The following is a 22,591-nucleotide window of genomic DNA, read 5'->3' as shown; positions in this document are numbered from 1 at the left end:
GGGCAAGTCCTCACGGTCTTTTTACTTTTTAAAACCTGCCGCTTAACTAGGCCGGAAGACAGGCCGGCCCATTCACTTGGATCCCCATTTTACAGACGAGCAAAGTGAGGATCAGAATACTTAAACCACTTGCCCTGGGTCGCCTAGCGATTGAGGAATCTGATTCAAACACAGCTCTGCCAGACTGCAGAACCCTGGCTTTCATCACCACACCTGGAATGACCACCAACGTGGGCATGACCCTCCTTCCAGGGAGCTGCAAAAACCGAGCATGCCCCAAACATCCCAGGGTCCCCCCAGTCTGACCTCGACCCCCACCATGCCCAACATTGTGTTGGAAGGTGGCCCCGAGGTTCTGGAGCTGTGAAAATACAGCCCCCAGGGCCTCTGCCCAGCTGTTCAGCCTCATCCAGCCTGCCCATGCTCGTCCTGGGCAGCTGCTCCCCTGGTATCATAGGCCAGCATGAAAAATTGTTTGGAGCCCTGAAGCAGTCTGGTTTAATTTAAACCTTCCCCAGGACACAAGCTCTGGAAGGAATCCACTGGTAAAACGACACCTTGGGCAATGGTCAGGGTTTTATTACCAGTTAAATCCAAGGATGGGGGAAGGAGGAGGAGCAGTCACAGCCATCAGATACCAATTGCTATCCATTTGGGATTTCATGGCATGCCTCTCCTTTCCTTCTGCTTCATTCTGGAGACCTAGGAGTTCGTCCTGGGAGAATGCAAGGAACACAGCAAATACATCCAATTCTGTTCAACAGTTATTTATTAACCCCTTCCAGTCTGACCTCAAACCGAGTGATGCTGAGTAAGAGGGAACCAGCCGCAGGCCCTGCACTCAGAGAACCCCTGAAACTGGGGGAGACAGAGACAGATTGAGCCAACCTCAGTGTGGCCAGGACAGGTTGGAGGAGCCAGAGACCAAGACACCCGGGAAATAGGGGAAAGAGATTTCTGGAAGAGGATACAGCTTGAGCAGAGGCAAGGAAGCAGGAAGAGCCCGAGGTGTGTTTGGGGCAACATGGGCAAAACAGGTCCCGGCAACTATGGGAAGCCCAGCCTCACCCTTAGAAGGTGGGATTATTTGCTAAGTGGGGTGCAGCGTCCTGCCAAGCCTTGCCTCCCCACCCCGCCCCCAGCCCCAGGCTTCAAGGGGACCTGGCCACTGCTAGGAGGGTTTGGCCCTTCAAGGCTTTAGGGCCAGCGCAGCGTGTGTCATTGCGGAAGAACATCTTGTCTTCGTTGGCCACCAGCCACTCAAAGAGGTTGTCCAGTTTCTGGTCGCAGATCCACGGATTACCTGAGAGGTCAAAGCCGTCCTTCATGTTCCCGGCAGCCTTCCCCAAGGACATCCAGAGCCCCTTGGGCACGGTGGTCAGCAAGTTGTTGGAGAGGTCCAGCATGTCCAGCTTCTGCAGACCTCGGAAGGCACCGGCTGCCACCGTGGCCAGCCTGTTGTCGCTCAGGAAGAGGTAGCGCAGTTTTGGCTGGCGCACCAGAAGGCCCTCTCTGAGCTCCTGCAACCTATTGCCCTCGAGGTGCAGCCGTTCCAACCTCAAGGGGCCGCTCAGAAGGTCAGGGGGCAAAGTCTGCAGCTGGTTATTGCCAAGGTCAAGGATGAGCAGGTCGGTGAAACTGGCCAGCAGCCCAGGGGGCAGCGTCTGGAGCTGGTTCCCGGATAGGTCCAGATGCCGCAGGGCTTTCAGGCTGTGCAGCCACGAGGCCTCCAGAACTTTCAGCTGGTTTTCCTTCAGCACCAGGGTGTGGAGGGCAGCTGAGACCTGGAAGAGGCCAGGAGGCAGCCGGGTCAGGGCGTTGCGGGTCAGATCAAGCACCTTTAGCTGAGGCACGGGCAGCAGGAACTTGGCGGAGAGGTCCTCCAGCTGGTTGCTGGAAAGGTGCAGTTCCTGGAGGTTAGGGATGCCCTGGAGGGTGTTGGCAGGCAGCTGAGTCAGGTTGAAGAACTCCACGGCCAGGTAGACGGTGTCAGCTGGGAAGTAGTGGGGGAGTCTGGCAGGTGGCTGGCAGGAGATGGAGCTGCCGTTACCTGAGTGGGACACCAGGCAGGCGTCTGGATTTGGGGTGACCCCCTGGGCTGGGACCACAAATAACAGCAGCAGGAAGAGGATTCTAGAAAGATGGGAGTCCCAGCCTACTGGGCTGCAGGCAATGACAGAAAGTGCTTAATAAGTCAAAATAATGATATTATATACCCAGCAAAGTGAAAATATACCCAGAATCTGCCTGCTTCTTCCCACCTCTAATTTCACCACCCTGGACCATGCCACCTCATTGCTGGCCTGGACTAGTGTAGCAGTCCCCTCCTCCTCCTCTCCTGGCTTCCACCTTCCACCCCACCCCCCCACCACAGCTGCCAGAAGTAGCTCCTGTTCCAGGAAGAATTCTATGAAACCTGAGTTTCTTAGTCTGACCCCTACATACTACCCTTCCCCATTGCCAGCCCAGCCCCAAGGGACTATTAATTATTTGCAGTCCAACTTGCTAATTTCTTCTGCTCTCACTTGTTTTCTGGGTCATTTCTTGTCTCCCTGGCTTCATGTTTTGAAGGCAGAGCCTATGAACTCTTACTCATCCTGCAAAACCCCAGCTCCAATGGCCCCCTTTCCACAAAGCTTTCTCTGACCCTCCCAAGCTTTCTCTGACCCTCCAAGCAGAATTCTCAGTTTCCCCCTCTGGGCTGCTCTTCTTCTGTCTAGCCCTGTCTAGGTTATCTGTGCCCAGCCCCATCTTGCTCCAGAGTTCTGGACTCCAGATACAAACGGGACTCTGAGCATGAAAAGCGCATCCTGCCTTGTACACGTCTGGAGGCAGGCATTTGGCTTTGGGATGGTGAGATTTACAGTTGGTACTGGAACCCTTTGAGGGCTGGGGCTTCTGTTCCTCCCGGTCCCTCCAGCAGTAATGCCCTAGCCCAGCAGCCCTAGAGACCACCTGAACATCCTTGGTTACTACAGCCCGTGGACCACCTGGGCCTTCTGCAGGAAGTGTGTGTATGGGAATGAGTCTGTCCATAGATGGAGCCTGAGGGTTAGTCTGTTCCAGCCTGCAGGCCTACGTCTGGCCCTGTGACTTCAGTGGGTCAGACGGAATGTCCATGGATCTCTGCACTGCCTGGTGTCCGGGCCTGCCCAGGGTGGGCGGGGTGGGGACCTACCTCTGTTTTTGCTCTGGGCTCCAAGAGGACATGGCCGCCTCTCTCTTTTCCATCCAGGTTCCGTTGGTCTGGCAAGGTGGCCTTATACCTGCCTGGGCTGGGGACAGGGGCACCAGCCATGGGGAAGTCTCCACCCACATCCTGTTCCCGTTAGGGGCTGGACCTGAGCCAGGCAGGGGAAAGGGAGGGGTCAGGATTGCAAAATTGCTTCCTGGCAGGGGGAGGACAGAAGGTGGGCTGCCCACCCCCTTCTCGACCCTGTTTCTACCGAGTTTTTCTTTCCCCTGAGTCCTGCTTTTGGGGAGTGGGTACCCAAGAGTCTCTGAGGCTGAGTCCCCACTTCCCCCAATCTAGGAATCAAGGGTCAAGTTTGTAAGGCGCCAGTCTGTCCTGGGAGATGGGGACAACTCTTTGAGCAAGAGGTACTATTTATAATAAATTTGAGCAACCAGGAAGCTCAGTGAAGAGAACAAAAAAACACTTATCTTATATTCATGACATATTCTTATTTTTTTTTAGTAAAATAATTAAAAAAAAAAAGAATTCTAAAGCAAGTGATGCCAAAAGTCTCCACAGTCTTTGAACAATGGCCTGGGAGGGACTAAACCTGGTTCTGAATCCCAGCTCTTCTGTGACTGCTCTGCTTTGTGAACTTGGGCAAGCGGCTTAACTTTTCTTGGCCGCAGTTTCCCCATCTGTGAAGCTGAACTCAGTCTCCGAGAGCCCCTTCCATTCTTTCTTTCTTCAGCTGAAACTGATGTGCTATTTGTTTTGGACTTTCCTCATTTCCCAATAAGTGCATTTGAAGGCTCACACTTCCCTGAGAACTGTTTGACTGCATCTCACAGGTTTGGCTATTCAGTGCTTAAATTCTTGTTGAGTTCTAAACGTTCAGGTGTGATGTATTATCTTTATCTGCATGCCTGGCTATGGCCTCTTTTTCCCAGCCCAATCTCTGAAGGGTTTTATCCCTATTCAGCTGTGAGGATGACTAGGCATTCTGTCTTCGTGGACATATGGGCTGAGAGGGAAACACACAGGCTGGCATAGACCGGCACAGATAAAGAAAGACAGATAACCACCTGCGTGAAATACAAGGACATACATAGTGACAAAGAGACAGGGAAAAATACATAGACAGACCCAGAGACACAGAGAGAGCAGGACACACAGGAGAGAACAACATATCTGCAGAGATGGACACACAAAAACAGACACACACACAAACAGGAAAAGGACCTGAGTAGACGTGTTTCCAAAGAAGAGATACAAATGGCCAAGATACATGAAAAGGTGCTTGACATCATGAATCATCAGGAAAATGCAAATCAAAACCACGAGATGCCACCCACACCTTTTAGAATGGCTTCATCGAAAAGACAAGAGATAAGAAGTGTTGGTGAGGATTCGGAGAAAGGGGAACCCTTGTGCACTGCTGGTGGGAATGTAAATTGGTGCAGCCGCTATGGAAAACAGTAGGGAGGTTCCTCAAAAAAGAATTAAAAATAGAACTACCATATGATCTGGCAATCTCACTTCTGGGTATGTATCCAGAGGAAATGAAACCAGTATCTTGAAGAGATATCAGCCCTCCCGTGTTCATTACAGCACTATTCACAATAGCCAAGACATGGAAACAACCTAAGTGTCCATTCACAGATGCATGGATAAAGATGTGGTGTATATATGTATAATGGGATATAATTCAGCCATAACAAGGAAGCAAATCCTGCCCATTTGGGACAACATGGATGAAACTTGAGGGCATTATGCTAAGTGAAATAAGTCAGGCAGAGAAAGACAAATACTGAGTGATCTCAGTTATGTAAAATAACCAAATTCATAGAAACCAAGAGTAGAATGGTGGTTGTCAGGGACTGGGGGGTGAGGGAAAAGGAGAGATGTTGGTCAAAGGATATAGACTCCCAGCTATAAGATGCATAAGTCCTGAGGATGTAATGTACAGCATGGTGATTAGTTAACAAACCTGTACAGTATACTTGAAAGAGGCTAAGACAGTAGATCTTAAATGTTCTTACCACACACACACAAAGTAACTATGTGAAGTAATGGATGTATCAACCTTATTGTGATAATCATCTTACAATATATATCAAACAAATCATCAAGATATGCACCAGAAACCTACACAATCTTATATGTCAAATATATTTCAATCAAGCTGAAAAAACAGACACACAGGTACAGGAGGAGCTGCTAGATGCCGTCATGGTGTTTTGTGTTTCTTTGTTTCAGTCAGTCTCCCCATGATAAGCGGTGGACAGGGGGTCTGTCCTGTTCATTGTTCTATCCCCAGAGCCGAGCACACAGTAGATGCTTAATCGACATGGGCTGGAAGAGTTGTGAATTGTAGTGACATAATGCTAAAGTGATCTCTTAAAATGAAATCAGATCATGTCCCCTGCTTAAAACTCTCTGATGGCTTCCTGTCCCACTTAAAATTCATAAGGCTGGAGGGAGCAGGGAGTTAGTGTTTCATGGGGACAGAGTTTCGGTTTGGGAAAACGAGAAAGTTTTGGAGATGGATGGTGGGGATGGTTGCACAACAGTGTGAATGTACTTAATGCCACTGAGCAGTACACTTAAAAATGGTTCAAGTGGTAAATTTGATCGTATATGTTATTTACCACAGTTAAAAAAAAAATTGTACTCCTCACTGGTAAGGCCCTGCCTGCCTGGGGCCCTGTGCTCCTCTCCCTCCTCATCTCCAGCTGCTCCCCTTTCACTCACCTAGTGTGGCTGCTCCAGGCATACTAGTGGCCTGGGCCCTCCTCCAAGCTTGTTCCTACCACAGGGCCTTTGCACTGGCTGTTCCCTCTGCCTAGAACACTCTGCACATCTCCCCACAGCTGTTCCTTCTAGCCCATCTTATTTCAGCTTACATGTCACCTCCTCTGGCAGGTTCTCCTCAACCTCAACCCCCCCACCCCTACACAATCACCCCGCACCTAACACATTATCTGGCTTTTTCTTTATTATACGTATCGCTAATTCAAATCAAGTCCTAATTTGCTTGTATGTGGTTGGTCTTCCCCATTAGGCTGCAAACTCCATGAGGACAGGGGTCTTTGTCTCCACACAGTGGCTGGCACATAGTAGGTGCATAATAAATTTTTGCTGAAGGACCAGAGACTGGCCCCCATCCAGATGAAGGCTGAGACCCCCACAACTCTCCACATTTCCACACCCAGCTCCCCATCATTCTGTTTGCTGCAGTGACCCAGCCAGGACTCTCCCGGGTGCTCCCAACTGCCCCAGGCCAGGCCAGGCCACTGTCCAAGTCCCACCCCCAGGAGACAGAGCAGACCCAGAGCCTTGGGGGCCGGTGGTTGTAAACAGTTTTATTGACGGGGGGTTGGGGGAGGCAGACTCCAGAGAGGGTCCAGGACTCTCAGCTGGCCACTCAGCTGGCATGCATGGTCAGCTGGAGGTCAAAGGGGAGGTCACAGAGGACGGGTGGCATGGGACCCTCTGACCACCCTGGGGCCGTATTTACAGGGGGGCCCGCCCGCCTTCGCCATCTCCCAGACCGCCCGAGCCCTTAGACAGCCGCCAATACGACTTCTGGGCAGGCCGTCCCGACCCCCTGCCTGAAACCCCTTCCTCATCACCCCTCAAACTCCTAACCGGCACCTTGGAGGCCCCCGGCTTTCTGGAAGCCCCGGCATCGGCTCAGCCAACACCCAGGCCGCTGGGGCCTCCGCGCTCTCACACAGACACGCACACGCCGCAGCAGCCCGCGGGCACACGCGCACGCCTCCCTCCCCTTCCCGGCCCCTTGCACACGGACACAGCATGCACACGCACACACGCACACACACACACACGCCGGGGGCCGGGTCGAGAAGGGGCCTCTGGGTGGGGCGGGGGGGAGCTGGGGTCTGCAGATGTGCCCCCTCCCCTTCCCACCGCCAAGCCCCCCGCCGCCACCCCGAGAACGGAGTTGTGCAATTGGTTAGAAAACTGCAAAAGAAACGCAAATTGGAAAACAAACCAAAAATCCACGCGCAGAAGGTCAACCTCAAATCCACAGCACATTCCGCCCGCCCGCCCGCCTGCCCCAGACCGCCTCAGGGTCCTGCGGCCCCGGGGCGCGGCGGGGCGGGGAGCCGAGCCCCTTGTGCTTCCGGGCGGCGGAGGGCGCCCCCCACCCCGCGCGTCTGGGCCGGGGGTCTGAGCACCCACTTGGAGCTGGCCCGGTCTCTCGCTCCTGGTTCCCGTGGCTGACACCGCCGAGGCGCGCGGCCCCGGCCTAGGGCACGGGGGGCGCAGTCCTGTCCGGGCCCCCGTACGAGAGGAGGTGCGCCAAGTCCGTGCCGGGCCGGGCGTGGCGGCCGCGGGGCCGGGCCTCGCCGCTGTTGATCGTGTGCGTGCGGCGCAGCGCGGCGGCGGGCGGGGCGTGCGCGCCCGGCCTCCGGAGGCTGCCGGTGGGCGGTGGGCTCCAGGGCCGAGGGAGGCCGTCGGCGGCGGAGCTCGGGTCCGAGGGGCCCGTGGGCGCCGACACCACCCGCCGGCGGTCCGGGCTGGCGTGGGGGGTGAGCGGGAAGTCGCCGTGGGAGGCGCGGCCGGGCCGCGCGACGAAGAGGCGGGCGTCGGGGGCCGGCTCGCCGGGCGCGGGGGGCGGCTCGGGGGCGCGGGCGGGGGCCAGCAGCAGGAGGGAGGATGAGAGGGAGGCCGTAAGCAGCGCGTGGCCGTGCTCCCAGGCGCGGGGGCCCAGGGCGTGCGGGTGCGGGGTGGGCAGGCGCTTCTGGGGCAGTGGCGTCTGCTCGGGCGTGGGCAGCAGCCCCGAGTCCAGGTCGTGGGGGCCGCCCTGCAGCAGCGTGGCCTTGGCCCACCCGTTCTGCATCAGGGGCGCCAGCAGAGCCTCGGGGGGAACCCCGGGCCCGCCGCCGCCCCCGGCCCGGCCCCCGGGGCCGCCCGCCCGGCGCTCGCCCAGGCGGCTCACGCTCAGCACGGCCTCGCCGCCCCCGTGCGCCAGGATGGCCTCCTTGTCCTTGCGGCGGGCCAGCTCGCGCCGCTCGCGGAGCCCCACGTACCAGCCCACGCTGAAGCCGGACACCACGGCGCCCACCACGAAGGCCGCCACCGACGACGTCACCAGCAGGTTCACCGACACCAACCCGGCGCGCTCCTCCGAGAGGCTGGCCCGCAGGAGTCCTGGCCGGGAGGGCGGCGTGTGAGGGGCCCGGTCGGGGACGGTCCCCTGCGCACCTCTCGCGGCCTCCGGCTGGTCTACCCACTCAACGTCTGTCTGCTTCTCTGCTTCGTGGCACCTCTCTGACCCTTTAAACGCCCGTCTGCCCATCTCTCTGTCCCCTGGCATATGTCTTAAAGTTTGTCTGCCCATCTGTCTGTCTCCTGGCCTCTCTCTCTGTGGTCCCCAGCGCCCCCTCGCCATCTGTCGGCCCTTTTCCCACCTCCCTACCTGGAAGTGGGGCCCCCTGCCCTTCCCAAGCCCTGACGGAAGCCAGTACCCCCCACCCCGCCCCCGTTGGGCATGGGCGGCAGAGGGTGTGAGAACCCTGGAGGACCAGGACTCCGAGTCCCCAGGCCTCCTCCCCTCTCCCCCGCTTACCTGTGCAGTCCCCTAAGCCTGAGGTGCTGGCCCCGGACACGTCCTGCTCAAAGGTGGCTCTGATGAGGGCAGGGAGGCAGAGAGGCGCAGTCAGCAGAAACCTCTCGCACAGAGCTGTGGTTGGGGGGGGGACTCCCGATCATCACGTGGGTCACATACCCGCCCCCCACCTCCCTCGGCCCCAGTACCTGGTGCCGGGACTGAGGAAGATGCAGGAACCATCCGGGGCCCAGCCGCAGTAGGGGTCCTGACTGCCAATACAGTTCCTGGAGCAGACAAGGGACCCGGAGGGCAGATCAACCACAGCCCCTTCTGAGGCACCTCTTACTGTCAACTCTGGGAGTTCTCAAGTTACGTCTTAGCGGTGGGGGCTATTTCTTCCCCATTTTACAGATGAGAAAACTGAGGCTCAGGAAAGTTTACTTTTGCCCAAGGGACAGAGCCAGGGTTGGAGCCCAGGCAGGCTTGCCCCTGAGTCTGTGCTTTGGGTGTGTGCTATGGCATCATTATTGCCAAGTCGGCGGGCACAGGGTCGGGTGCTCCGTGTGGAGGGCACACTGAGTCCAGAGATGTGCCAGTGTTTTATCTGCATGTAATCTTCCCACCCATTTTATTTATTTTGTTTTATTTTTTGGCTGTGCCACGCGGCATGTGGGATCTTAGTTCCCCGACCAGGGATTGAACCCATGCCCCCTGCAGTGGAAACGCAGAGTCTTAACCACTGGACCGCCAGGGACATCCCTCCCACCCATTTTGTCTTTTTTTTTAATTTTTAAAAATTTATTTTATTATTATTTTTTATTTTTGGCTGCGTGGACTCTCTAGTTGTGGCACGTGGGCTTAGTTGCCCTGCTGCATGTGGGATCTTAGTTCCCCGATCAGGGCCTGAATGCATGTCCCCTGCATTGGAAGGCGGATTCTTAACCACTGGACCGCCAGCAAAGTCCCTCCCACCCATTTTAGAGGCAGACAAACAGCTGTCTCCCTGGGCCCCAGCTTCTGCTCCTGCTGCTCTTAGAAATGTCAATCACATCCCATCCTGCTCTGCCCATAGACCTCCAGGGCTCCCACCTCACTCCAGGGGTGGGGGAAGGAGCCCAAGTACTCCCCACAGCCCACAGACCCTGCACGACCTACCCCCAGCCCCGTCCCCTCCCTGATCTCCCCTCCTCCCTCTCTCTCCCTCGCTCATTTTGTTCCAGCTACACAGGCCCCCTCTCTGTTCCGCCAACACACCAGGCCCAGTCCTGCCCCAGGGCCTTTGCACATGTTCTGCCCTCTGCCCTGCTCATCGTTCAGTGAGTCAGGATGCTGTTGGGGCCTGGACTTAAACTTGACTCTCTCCCTCTTCCTGTGCTCACCTCCCCTCACTTCCCCTGCCCACAGCTGGCCTGGGAGTACTCACTTCATGCATCCTGAGTATTGCTGGCAGCGTGCCACGGGCACTCGGACCACACAGCGGGGGAAGGCCGCCAACAGGCCACCCGAGGCCGCATCCAGCTCCAGGCTCAGCAGCCGCTGCCCTGTCTCGCTACCCCCAGAGCGCCCACACCTGGGGGTGAGCAGATTGGTAAGACTCAAGGGGCACGCCCTATCTCCCTGCCCACTGGCCCTGTCCCTTGACCTCTGCCCGACCTCACCTGTCCGGCCGGTAGGTCTCAAACTCCTCCAGGAAGACACTGGGCCCGGTGGTACCCGAGGCACTGGCGTTGGGCCAGACAAGGAACTTGAGGACAGTGCCCGCCTCAGAACCCAGGAAGACGACAGTCTGGTTGCCCCAGGGGCCGGCGCCCACGTCCACGGCCACTCGCGTCAGCTGGTACCTGGGACCAGGGTTGGGCAGAGGTCAGGCTGCCTCCCAGCCCCCTGGGGTCCTGGGCGCACTCAGAGACACCACCCACGCCTGGCAAGGTGGACATGGGTGTGGCTCCAAGGGGGCACATCATGGAGAGAAACAGACCCCCAAACCTGACTCCTACCTGGGCCTGCCTGTCTCTCTCCCTGTCTCCCTCCATCTCTCTGTGTCAGATGGTCTCTCTCTCCCTCTCTCTGTCTCCCTCTGTCTCCATCTTTCTGGGCAGCCCCAGAGCCACATGCCCAGCTGTCTTGAGTGTCCGGCTTCCCCCTCATGTCTGAAGTTGGCCCTGTGCTCCCTCCTTGCCCACCACCCTGGCCAGGGCTCTCCTTCCCACCCAGGCCCGGCCACCAGGACCCCAGCCCCATGTAGGGACTGACCGCATCAGAGTCCGAACAATCCAGGGTGCGTGGCCCAGTGAGGGCACTGCCTCGTCCATCAGGGGGTGTGTCTTGACGAAGTTGAGGATCTCGTCCGGGAAGGCGCTGGAGGCGTTGTACTGCATGCCAGGAGCTGCACAGCACCCGGGCCTGGGTGGGGACGAGGGGGTGGTCAGGGTGGACATGGAGGCCCCCACATAGGGGCTCTGATTCACCAGGGGACCTGCTGCCCTGCCCAGAGGGCCTCAGTTTTCCCCACCTGCATAATGGGTACAGCTGAACTCGGCAACAGCTATTGAAATAACTAACTGCCTGGAAGTCCCAGCCCTTGGTCCAGGGTCAGGATCCTACCCAGGCACCCGTCTCAGGGTCGAGGGGGCTCTCACCGGGGCCGTGGCACTTGGTCCTCTGGCACGGGTGTCCAGATGGACTCAGGGGACTTCTGCTCACGGAAGCGGCCGTCAAACACGGCAGCCACCTGTGTCATGTCGAAGGCGCAGACGGCCGAGCCAGGGATGCTGTGGGTGGGGGGGCAGATGAAAGGGAGCAGTGAGCCTGGCCGGGGGTGGGGGTGGGGGACTGCCCTGGGCAAGCAGGTGGAGGAGTGTTTGTCCTCCAGAGCTGTCACATGTTCAGTTCCCTGGGCCAGAGGTTGCTGCCCCCTCTTCCCCCGTCCAATCCGGTCACTCCACCCGCTGAATAGTTCTCAGACTGGATCATAGTTCAGCCCCTCCACAGCCACCCCTGTCCAGGCCCCCCCTTGTCACTTGCCTGCATATCCAGTCTCCGAGGTGCCACTCTTGCTCCCTTTCAACCCATTCCCCAGGGAGTTTTCCAAAAATGCAAACCTGACCTGGTCCCTCTTCTGCTCCTTACTCTCCCATGGCTCCCTAGTGCTCTCAGGTTAAAATCCAGGCTCCTCCGCACAGCCCGTCACCTCCCTGCCCTCATATCCTCCACTCTCCCCGCTTGCTTCCCTCCACTCCAGCCACACGGGCCTCCTCCCTATGATTTAAACATAGCAAGCTCATTGCAGCCTCAGGGCTTTTGCACAGGCTGTTTTTCCAACTTGGAATGCTCTTCCCGCTGCTTCCATCTCACAACCATTGATGCCTCCTCCAGAAAGCCCTCCCTGACCCCTCCTCCAAAGGCAGAGGGTGAGGACGCCCACCCCACCCCCATCTGCCAAGTTCTGGCCAAAGGGCCTCGGAGGGTCAGTGTCTGGCTTGGTGCCCCCTGGCTTGGGACCGAGGCCTCCCAGGAGTCAAATCTTGCCCAGTGCAAGACCCAGGGAATATGTGGTGAGGTAACATGGGAACTCTCCGCCCGTGCCCACCCGGTGCTCCCAGTCTGCTCCCGACGGTGCCCGCTGACCTGTTGCTGGGCGTGGAGAAAACAGCAAGGACCACGGGCCGGCCCCCCAGGCTGACCACGCCCGTGACGGCCCGCAGCACATTGAAGTAGAAGTGAGAGTCCCCCGGCACCGAGCAGTTGAGCCGTGCCTTCAGGAACGACGTCCACTGCTTCTCCAGCACGCGAGGGGAGCCGCCCACATCATTCTTGCACACCCGGGCCACACGGGACACCACCACCTGGCACATCAGCAGGCGAGGGGGGGGGCCTGAGCCCTGTGTTCCGCAAGGCCTGCCCGCAGATCACACTGCCCACTACCCAGGATGGGATGCAGGAGCCTGGCCCTGGGTCACTGTGGATGCCCCAGCCAGTCACCCTAGCCCCCCTGAGCACCAGATTCCCCAGTGAAATGTGGGGATGGTCACAGCCACCACGCCAAGCATAATCATCATCGCCTCCATTTACAGATCACTAAGTACCAGGCACTTCATCCTCCTCACCTCTCACGTTCCTCCCAAAGCTCTACAGAGGAGGGCCTACTGACATCGCCGTGGTACGGAGGGGAAACTGAGGCACAGAGAAAGGAAAGTGACCAAGGCCCAAGGTCACACTAGTAGTTAAGTGGCAGTCTGTGCACTTAAATGTCTCCATGGGTTGAGGGATGGGATGAATGTATGGATGGATTAGTGGACGGATGGATGAATTTGAAGGAGACAATGATGGACAGTGAAGATAAGGAAGAAGGAGATAATCAACTGATGGATGAATAGGTGTGTGGATGGATGGGTGGATGGGTGGATGAGTAAATGGGTGTGAGTCCGCATGAATGGATAGATGGGTAGATGAACGGGTGGGTGGATGGATGGATGAAAGGATGGATGGGTGGACAGATGGATAGATGGATGTGAGTGTGGATGAGTGGAGAGATGGGTAGAGCAATGGATGAATGGATGGATGGAAAGGCAGATGAAGGAGGTAATGACAGATCAGTGGATGGGTGGATCCATGGGTGGATAGAAGGTTGAGTGGATGTGCAGGTGATGAGGAGGAGATGGGCTAGATAATTGGATTATACAGGGCTGGGCAGGTAGATGGAGAGATGGATGGTAGATGGATGAGCTGATCAGTAGGAGGATAGATCAGCGGATGGTTAGCTGTATGAATGAATGGACAGGTAGGTGTATGAATGGATAAAGAAGTCGATGAGTGGGAGGTGGGTGGATGGCTATATAGGTGCATGGAAGGGTAGATGAGTGGATGGATGGATGGAGGATGGCCGAGTCAGGGGGTGGGCGGATGGATAGATAAGTGGTTTGATTGGAAGTGTGGGTGGGCTGAAGAACAGATAGATGGGTAGGTGAGAGGGCGGCTGAGTGGGAGACTGAGTGGGCAGACAGATGGGCCGTTGAGGAAGGATGGATAAATGATGGTAGATGGGTGGGTGGACAGGCGAACAGCAACGGCACTGGGACTGGAATCAGGGGTGTATCTGACTTCAGACCCGGGATCCTCACCCAGGGCTGCTCCAGAAATGTCTTCAAGCCCCAGGGGCCTGGACCCGACTGGAGTGGAGGGCCCTGAGGACCAGAGGGACCCTCTTGCCCCAGGTGGAGTTTCATGGAACCACCTCTGCTCCCCACTTCCTGAGATCAGAGCCTCTCAGCTGCATGCCCCACTGCCTGGGCCTCTTTGGGAGGGGAAATAGGGCCCTACCTTTTCCAGGTAGTTAAACTCCATTGCGATCTCCCGGAAGAAAAAGTAGATGTGGCTGCCCCACTCCACCACGTGGACAAAGTAGGGCTCTGTAGGAGAGGAGGGGTCAGAACTCAGCCCGTGACAGGAGAAAGGGAGTTTCTGGGGCTGGGAACACAGTAGCCTGGGTGACTGCTTTTACAGTGAAGTGGGGAATGTAAGCTGATTACCCAGGCAAAATAAAAGAGACCAAAGTTTCGGGGGTTTTTTGGAGGGAGTAGGTGTCAGAATCCTAAAATCACCGTGTCTTCTTTCCACTGACAGCAACTGTCTACTATTTTGTCACCTTCCTCCCTCATGTGTTGAGCTGAGGTCCTACCATACCGCTCATGCTGTTCCGTTTTGGGTTACTAAGCCACCCATTTCCAGCAAGTTCTACTTTAGATCCAACTTAAATCTTTCCTCTAACTTTATCTTCAAAGAGGCTAGTAGGTTCCAAAGATAAGATGGGAGTTCCCTGCCTGTCTCCTCTGGGACTGTTATTCTGGTGGGGGAATTTGATGAATGTCAGCCCTACCAGGTCTGCCCCATCGCCCCACCTTTGAACCACTTGGAGTCGTGTTTCACGGTGCGCAGAGTGGGCCGGTCCCCGAGGCTGCGGTAGATGACGGCGTCGATGGCTAGGAAGTCGGTAACGGTGGCTGTGAAGAGCATCCCTTCTGGAGGGGGGTGAGTCAGGGGGAGGCAGGTGAGAGATTAGATCATAGAGGCCGGAGGCTGGGTGGGTCAAAACTTGACTTCAAGACTGAGCCCTAAGCCTAAGTGACCCCTAAGCCCCAGGCTGAGCCCCAACCCTGCCGAGGCCCTGACTTCAGGCTGATCCCCAACTCCTCAGCTCATCCCCAACCTCGGCTGAGCCCTGCCCTTGAGATTCTGCCTGTTTCATAGCTGGAGAGATGGTCTCCCAGCCATCTTCTAAATGACCTGACTCCAAGAGTGGAAAATGCCATGTCTTGCTGTGGACTGGGGCCCCATCAGATGGTCAGAGTTGGGGGCACTCACCAGAGAAGAGGGCAACATTGGCGTGTTTGGGGTCGTATGGGCAGCGGGCCATGCCGCTGATGTTGTCCCCAAGGGGCTGCAGTGTGTCCATCTGCAGGGGGGACAGGGACTGAGTGACAGAGCTCCCATCTATACCTAGCAGCCCCTGGCTCCCCCAGCCACCCCCTCTAAGGGAAATCCTGGCGCCACCTTGGATGTTGTGTGACTTGGTCAGTCATTTAACCTCTCTGGGACTCAATTTACTGATCTGTAATAAAGGGGTCTGAATCGATACTAACTCATCCTATAACTAACTGGTTTGTAGTTTAAGTTGCTGCAGCCTGTACAGGCCTCCTTTGGAAGCCTCCTCTGGAGCTCCGGGTGAGGGGCCTGGGAGGGCATATCCAGTAAGGCTTCCTGTAGGAGATGATGTGGCCTGGGGATAGGGCATGACCAGTGGAGGGCAGGTGAGCAAAGGCGTGGAGGTTGAACCTGGGGCAGTCAGGGCTTCGAAGAGCGGTGACTCACGCTGTAGTTGGCACACACGGGGTTGAAGGCATTGGAACCACACACGAAGAGGGTGGATTCGTCCCGAAGTAGAAGCACCTTTACAAAATTTCGACACTCGCCCTGGATTGGGGCGGCGGGAAGAGAGAAGCCAGGGTGGGTGTGGTCACGGGTGTGGGCGTGGCCAGGGAAGAGGCGGGGCCTGCAAGGAGGGGCCAGGGATGTGGGCGTGGCAAAATCAGGGGGCTAAACTAGGACTAGCCTGGGGGCGAGGCCATGACTAAGGGAGGGGCCCAGACAGGGAAATAGGGGCACGGCCACGAGTGAGGACCACCTTGGGGGCGTGGCCAGGCTCTGGGAGTAGCCACGGCAAGACCAGGGCCCTGGCTTAGAATGAAAACAGAAGATTTGCCCTGGGGGGTGGCCAGGACGGATTGGGGCATGGTTGGAGGCGTGGCCACAGCTGATGGAGGCGTGGCCAGGGCCCACTTACCTCCTGCTTGCCCTTCATCCGACACACGTTGATGTCGCTGGGGTTGGAGCTCCAGGTCAGCTTCTGGGACACAGAGAGCTGGTGAGGTGAGCGGGGTCCTTGACAGCCCTAGGAACCCTGCTAGGCAGGCCCGAATCCACCTTGCTCCCCAGCTCAGTGTCCGGGCCCCCTGGCGGGAACCCCAAGCATTGCCCCCTCCCCTCCCGCCTGCACCCCCTCCTCACCCGCTGGTACCGCAGCTCCATGGACGTGGGGGGCTCCAGCTCCACCCGGTACAGGTTGTCCCTAGAGGAGGGGTGTAGTTAATGAGATCGGAGAGCCTCCCCTCCCCTCCCACTATTCTGACAGCAGACATGAAGTCCAACACGTGCCAAACAGGGGCGTGCCAGCGCCTCTGCCACGTGCAGCTCCGCATGTGCATGCCCTAACACGCCTCCTTGTGCCCTAAAGTGAGCCACGGGTTCTAGCGCACCCCATATGCCTTACCACGCCACCACACGCTTACACACCCCATGGCCTACACCCAACACAATGCACTGTCTGATGCCTTTACATCCGCTGTACCCCCCTCAGCACCCCTCAGTCTCCCCCAGGCTCTCACCCCTCCCCCCATGCCGCAGAAACTACCCTAATCAAGGTCACTGGCCCCTGTTAAGTCCAGCGGTCACTTCCCTGTCCTCCTCTCCCTCTCCACAGCGTGTCCCCCTTCCTCCTGGGAACTCCATCCTCACTGGGTCCCTGGACACTGCACTTGCCTGGCTTCCCTCTCACCTCTCCGGGCCCTCCTCTCTCCCTGGTGGGCCCACACCTGGGTCCTCTGGCCTCTTCCCTCCCCCATCCATATCCCTCCTGGGCCGCCTTGTCCACTCTCAGGGCTGGAACCACATCTCTGCCAGGATGACATCCACAGTCCTGTCTCCAGCCAGGGCCTCCCCTGAGCTCCAGATTTGGGGTCCAGCTAACCCTCAAGGTCTCCACGAGGGGGCTCAAAGGTGTCTCATACTCTGTCTCACACTCAGCTTGGCCACATGGCACCCGACCATCCCCCAAATCTGCTCCTGCCCTGTCTGCCATCTCGGCTGAGGCAACTCTATCCCCACGACGTGGGAGTCACCTTCAACTCCCTTCTCCTTCCCTCCCAATATGTCACCTCTGCCTTCAGTATCTAGCGAGGGTTCACCCACTTCTCACATCCTCTATGACCACTACCCTAGTTCAGCCCCCATTACTGCCCACCTGGACCAGCATTGTCCCCTCTGCCCTAGTCTAGTGGCTCCTGCCCTCACCAGTACAGTCTGTCCTCCCCCAGCTGCCACCAGAGGGCACCCGTGAGCACCTGAGTCAGGTCCTGTCCCTCCTCTGCCCACAGCCCTCCAGGGTCCCACCTCTCTTGGGGGTAAAAGCTCAAGTCCTCCCCTGTAGCCCACAAGGCCCTGCCCTCCCTGCCCTCCCCTCCTCCTTCTCTCCCCCTCACTCAGTCTGCTCCCGCCACACGGGCCTCCTTGCTACCCCTCCACCATGCCAGGCAGAGTCTGGCCCCAGAACTTTTGCACAGGCTGTGTCCTATGCCCTGACTTCTCCCTCTCCCGCAGATTTCCTTATAGCTGGCTCCTCATCACTCACTTCTCAACTCAAATGTCACCTTCTCAGAAAAGCCTTTGGGGTGCCACTTCAGCACCCCCTCTAGCACCCAGTGAATTTTGACCAAACAGCTGTCCCTACCTGGTAACACATCATAGCAAGCTCTGGGCTCCAACCACACCCAGAGTTCAGCACCCTTAAAAATCCCACCCCAGGGACACACATTCACACTCCAGCCAAACAACAGGCCCCAGCATGCAAACCTCCCTAAAATGCTACCACCTACTCCCCCACACCTCACCCTGCACACTCTGCCTGACTCTGCCTGTCCCTCGTACCTGTCCCCGATGAAGAGCGTCCTGTTGACCCGCAGAACCCGCTGGATGTTGAGGTCGTCGGTGCCCTCTGCGGGGGTCAGGTGTCCTGGCCCGCTGCCCACGAACACAGGATAGTGGTTCAGGTCTGGGGGGAGGGCGAGGAGGGGTGTGATCCAGGGCCAGGGTGAGCCTAGCCTGGTGAGCCCCCGAGGGAGGGGGCAGCAGATCCAGCTGGGGAGCAAGACCCTCCCTCGGGATGCCCCGTCTCCAGGCCCCCCACTCACAGTCCCTGGGGGCCACGCTGAGTGGCGGCGGCTCCTCGGGGAAGAGGCCGTGGGAGCCTCCCAGTAGCAGCAGCAGGAGCAGTAGGGCCGGGCGGGGAGGGGGCGCTCGCGGGGTCCGCATGGCGAGGTCAGGGCGACAGGAGGTGACACCTGCGAGCGAGGGGCCATGCGGTGAGCCGTGTGGCTTGCAGTCCCCATTGCTGCCAGCAGAGGGAGCGCGAGAGCCGCGGCGGCGGGGACCTTCAATTTCCAGAAAAATTCCCCAATGGGGGGGTAATCATTTAAAAATAACAACAATCATGGCAATAACAATAACACCAGCACTTATTAATTACCAGAACAACTTTCTGACCACATTTTAGTGAAAGCTCAGGAAACGGTTTCTAACAAAAAATGGATAACCATGAGAATATTTATTTTAAAAATTAAATGATTTTAAATTAAAAATTAATAATAATAATAGATAAACAGGGACTTCCCTGGTGGCGCAGTGGTTAAGAATCCGCCTCCCCAAGAGGGAAGAGATATGGGGACATATGTATATGTATAACTGATTCACTTTGTTATAAAGCAGAAACTAACAACACCATTGTAAAGCAATTATACTCTAATAAAGATAAAAAAAAAAAAGAATCCGCCTCCCAATGCAGGGGACACGGGTTCGAGCCCTGGTCCGGGAAGATCCCACATGCCGCGGAGCAACTAAGCCTGAGCACCACAACTCTTGAGCCTGGGCTCTAGAGCCCACGAACCATAACTACTGAGCACACGTGCTGCAACTACTGAAGCCCGCACGCCTAGAGCCCATGCTCCACAACAAGAGAAGCCACCGCAATGAGAAGCCTGCGCACCGCAACGAAGAGTAGCCCCTGCTCACTGCAAGTAGAGAAAGCCCGTGTGCAGCAACAAAGACCCAACACAGCCAAAAATAAATAAATAAATATATTTTAAAAAATAATAAACATTTCAAAACATATATTTATAAAAACTTCAACCTCAAAACATATGTTTTAAGAATTCTTAGAATTGGGGCTTCCCTGGTGGCGAAGTGGTTAAGAATCCGCCTGCCAATGCAGGAGACACGGTTTCGAGCCCTGGTCCGGGAAGATCCCACGTGCCGCGGAGCAACTAAGCCCGTGTGCCACAACTACTGAGCCTGCGCTCTAGAGCCCGCGAGCCACAACTACTGAAGCCCATGCGCCTAGAGCCTGTGCTCCGCAACAAGAGAAGCCACTGCAATGAGAAGCCCGCGCACCGCAACGAAGAGTAGCCCCCGCTCGCCGCAACTAGAGAAAGCCCACGTGCAGCAGCGAAGACCCAATGCAGCCAAAAATTAAATAAATGAATAAATTAATTAATTAAAAAAAAAGAATTCTTAGAGTTAAAACACAAAAACCTTAAAATGAAAGTCTCAAAAAAAAAATGAAAGTCTCAAAAAACAAAAATTCAAAGGCTCTTGGAATTTTATAAACCACAATCTGGGAACTGCAGTACTTTAGAATAGCAGAATATTCTAGCTGGCCAGGGACCTCAGAGGCCCTGGTAAGTCTGACTTCCTTCCCGATAACAGCCTTTCTGTCCTCTCCTGGAATACCTCTGTGACAGGAGCCTCACGACCTCTTCAGGGGGCCTGTTTCCCGCTCCTGCTCAAGGGAATTTGGAGAAACTTCCAGGTGTGTAGAGTGGAGACCAGCCCCCACCCGTCCCAAGTGATGATCTGGTGGGCGGTGTGAGCAGAACTCACCCTCTGGAACCCAGCCCTCCACGCCCCTTCCAGAAGGAGTGCAGTCCGGAGGCCCCAAGAAGACACCCGCAGCCTCCGGGCAAGCCCCGTGCCTCAGTTTCCCCGTCTGAGCAGCAGGTACATCTCCGAGCCCTGCCCCAGCCTCGGGGTGCGGGGATCCCGAACCCGTGGAGGTAGACGTGAGGCGGGAACTTTGGCCCTGGAACGCCTGCCTCTGAGGATTCAGGGCCAAAAAACAGGAAGTCCTTGCGTGGAACAGCGAAGTTTCCTCTCTGTGACCCTGAACTTCCAGGATTTGTGACTCAGCGGACGCCAGGATCTCACGTGTGCGCGGATCTGGCTCTACTTCCTTAAGAGTTTCCTTCCCTGGCTCCTCCCCTGCTTAGCAACGTCCCGTGGTTCCCAGCGACCCCCGAGCCAGGCCCCAGACACTGCATTCAAGACCCCCAATGGGATCACCAGCCCCGCTGCTGCCTACCCCAGCCTACAAGCTTCCTCCTTACAACACCTGCCGGGGCACCCCACCTCTGGTGTTCTGTCTGCTCTGTGCCTTCTCTTTTTTTTTAAGATTGATTGATTGATTGATTGATTGATGGCTGCGTTGGGTCTTCGTTGCTGGGCGCTGGGCTTTCTCTAGTTGCGGCGAGCAGGGGCTACTCTTCCTTGCGGTGCGCAGGCTACTAATTGCGGTGGCTTCTCTTGTTGTGGAGCACGGGCTCTAGGCGCACGGGCTTCAGTAGTTGCGGTGTGTGGGCTCAGTAGTTGTGGCTCGTGGGCTCTACAGCACAGGCTCAGTAGTTGTGGTGCACAGGCTTAGGTGTTCCGCGGCATGTGGGATCTTCCTGGATCAGGGCTTGAACCCGTGTCCCCTGCATTGGCAGGCGGATTCCTAACCACTGCACCACCAGGGAAGTCCCTAAACATTTTCTTTAACATTGTGGTAAAATGTATAACAAAGCTTGCCATGTTAACCATTTTTAAGTGGTACTAATTATATTCATATTCTTGTGCAACCACCCCCACCATCCATCTCCAGAACTTTCTCATCTTCCCAAACTGAAACTCTGTCCCCATTGACTGACTTCCCATCCCCTCCCCCAGCCCCTGGCCCCCAGCATCTACTTTCTGTCTCTATGGCTGTGACTCCTCTAGGGACCTCACATAAGTAGAATCAGACAGTATTTGTCCTTCTGTGTCTGGCTTATTTCACTGAGCATCATGTCCTCAAGTTCATCCATGTTGTAATGAGTGTCAGAATACCTTGACTTTTTAAGGCTCAGTAATATTCCACTGTGTGGATGGACCACATTTTATTTATCCATTCACCTGTTGATGGACACTGGGGCTGCTTCCACCTTTTGGCTGTTGTGAATGGCTATGAACGTGGGTGTGCAAACATTTCTTTGAGACCCTGTTTTCAATTCTTTTGGGTGTATATGAAGGAGTGGAATTGCTGGATCGTATGGTGATTCTATGCTTAACTTTTGCAGGAACTGCCATGCTCTTTTCCAAAGCGGCTGCACCATTTTACATTCCCATCGGCATTGCCCATGCATTCCAATCTCTCCTGCCAACACTATTTTCTGTTTTTTGATAGTAGCCACCCTAATGGGTGTGAGGTGGTGCTCTGTGCCTTTTATCCCATGTCTTATCAGAATAATTTTTTTTTCTCCTTCCTTCGGTACGCGGGCCTCTCACTGCCGTGGCCCCTCCTGCTGCAGAGCACAGGCCCCGGACGCACAGGCTCAGTGGCCACAGCCCACAGGCCCAGCCGTTCCACGGCACGCGAGATCCTCCCGGACCGGGGCACGAACCCGCATCCCCTGCATCGGCAGGCGGACTCTCAACCACTGCGCCACCAGGGAAGCCCCAGAATAATTGTTAACTTCAGAAACTTCAGGACAACAGCTTCCACTCGTGGGCCATGCAGCATTGTGGTGAGGGGAGGGGCTCCAAGGCCATAAGGGTTCAAATCCCAGCTCTGCTATGTACATGCTGTGTGATCCTGAACAGGTCACTCCACCCCTCTGGGCCTCAGTTTTCTCATCTGTGAAATGGGCATGGCAACAGTATCCACCTCACAGGCCTGTGGTGGGTGTTAGCAAAGTGCCTGGCATGCTGCAGGTGCGCAGTAAATGCTAATTATTATTATTGTTGTTGTTGCCGTTGGTATATTGAGTATAAGAGGCCGGGCTGGGTCGTTTCCAGGAATTGCTTCATGGAGACCCCTGATGGCTCTAGTACAGTTGGTATAACATTCAGCCCATTTTTCAGATGGGGAAGCTGAGGGTCTGATTGAGGGGTCATGACCCACCAGAGAGGATGTGGCAGCTGGATTGAACCCAGGGCTCTCTGCTACCAGGATTTTGCTCCTGGGGGTTGAGCGTATGAATGGTCATGGCAAGATTAATAATCACCCGTTCCATCATCCCTCAACCCAGTGAGGCCAGCAGTTATTTAACACCCAGTTCACAGATGGGAAGACTGAGGCCCCAGGTCGGGATGGGACCTCACGGCTCATTTTTTCTCCTGGTTTTCATAACTTTGTGATGCAGCAACTCGGGGCTGGA

The 22,591-nt window shown here is 56.3% G+C and overlaps 2 protein-coding genes across 2 annotated transcripts in view; both read right to left on the bottom strand.

Moving 5' to 3' along the window:
* Positions 1-1,151: 1,151 nt before the first annotated feature.
* Positions 1,152-3,231, bottom strand: LRG1 (leucine rich alpha-2-glycoprotein 1). The gene is made up of 2 exons (XM_060092354.1): positions 3,179-3,231; positions 1,152-2,163 (listed from the first exon to the last, which is right to left on the bottom strand). Exons 1-2 carry the CDS (start codon positions 3,229-3,231, stop codon positions 1,152-1,154), a joined length of 1,065 nt encoding a protein of 354 aa, XP_059948337.1.
* Positions 3,232-7,451: 4,220 nt separating this feature from the next.
* SEMA6B (semaphorin 6B) overlaps positions 7,452-22,591 on the bottom strand; it is a 33,059-nt gene continuing 17,919 nt past the window's right edge. The window contains exons 2-17 of the mRNA XM_060092353.1: positions 18,278-18,427; positions 18,015-18,138; positions 16,320-16,380; positions 16,096-16,158; positions 15,624-15,725; positions 15,117-15,207; positions 14,654-14,773; positions 14,076-14,164; positions 12,384-12,601; positions 11,396-11,527; positions 11,010-11,159; positions 10,415-10,597; positions 10,180-10,326; positions 8,963-9,040; positions 8,775-8,833; positions 7,452-8,356 (exon numbers count right to left, since the gene is read on the bottom strand). Of these exons, the coding sequence (XP_059948336.1) occupies positions 7,452-8,356; positions 8,775-8,833; positions 8,963-9,040; positions 10,180-10,326; positions 10,415-10,597; positions 11,010-11,159; positions 11,396-11,527; positions 12,384-12,601; positions 14,076-14,164; positions 14,654-14,773; positions 15,117-15,207; positions 15,624-15,725; positions 16,096-16,158; positions 16,320-16,380; positions 18,015-18,138; positions 18,278-18,398 (2,643 nt within the window). The 5' untranslated portion in view covers positions 18,399-18,427. The remainder of the gene's footprint in view (positions 8,357-8,774; positions 8,834-8,962; positions 9,041-10,179; positions 10,327-10,414; positions 10,598-11,009; positions 11,160-11,395; positions 11,528-12,383; positions 12,602-14,075; positions 14,165-14,653; positions 14,774-15,116; positions 15,208-15,623; positions 15,726-16,095; positions 16,159-16,319; positions 16,381-18,014; positions 18,139-18,277; positions 18,428-22,591) is intronic.

Source organism: Mesoplodon densirostris, chromosome 3, assembly GCF_025265405.1.
Source record: "Mesoplodon densirostris isolate mMesDen1 chromosome 3, mMesDen1 primary haplotype, whole genome shotgun sequence".
Taxonomy (NCBI): Eukaryota; Metazoa; Chordata; class Mammalia; order Artiodactyla; family Ziphiidae; genus Mesoplodon; species Mesoplodon densirostris.
This window is presented reverse-complemented; position numbering and strand designations above follow the sequence as displayed.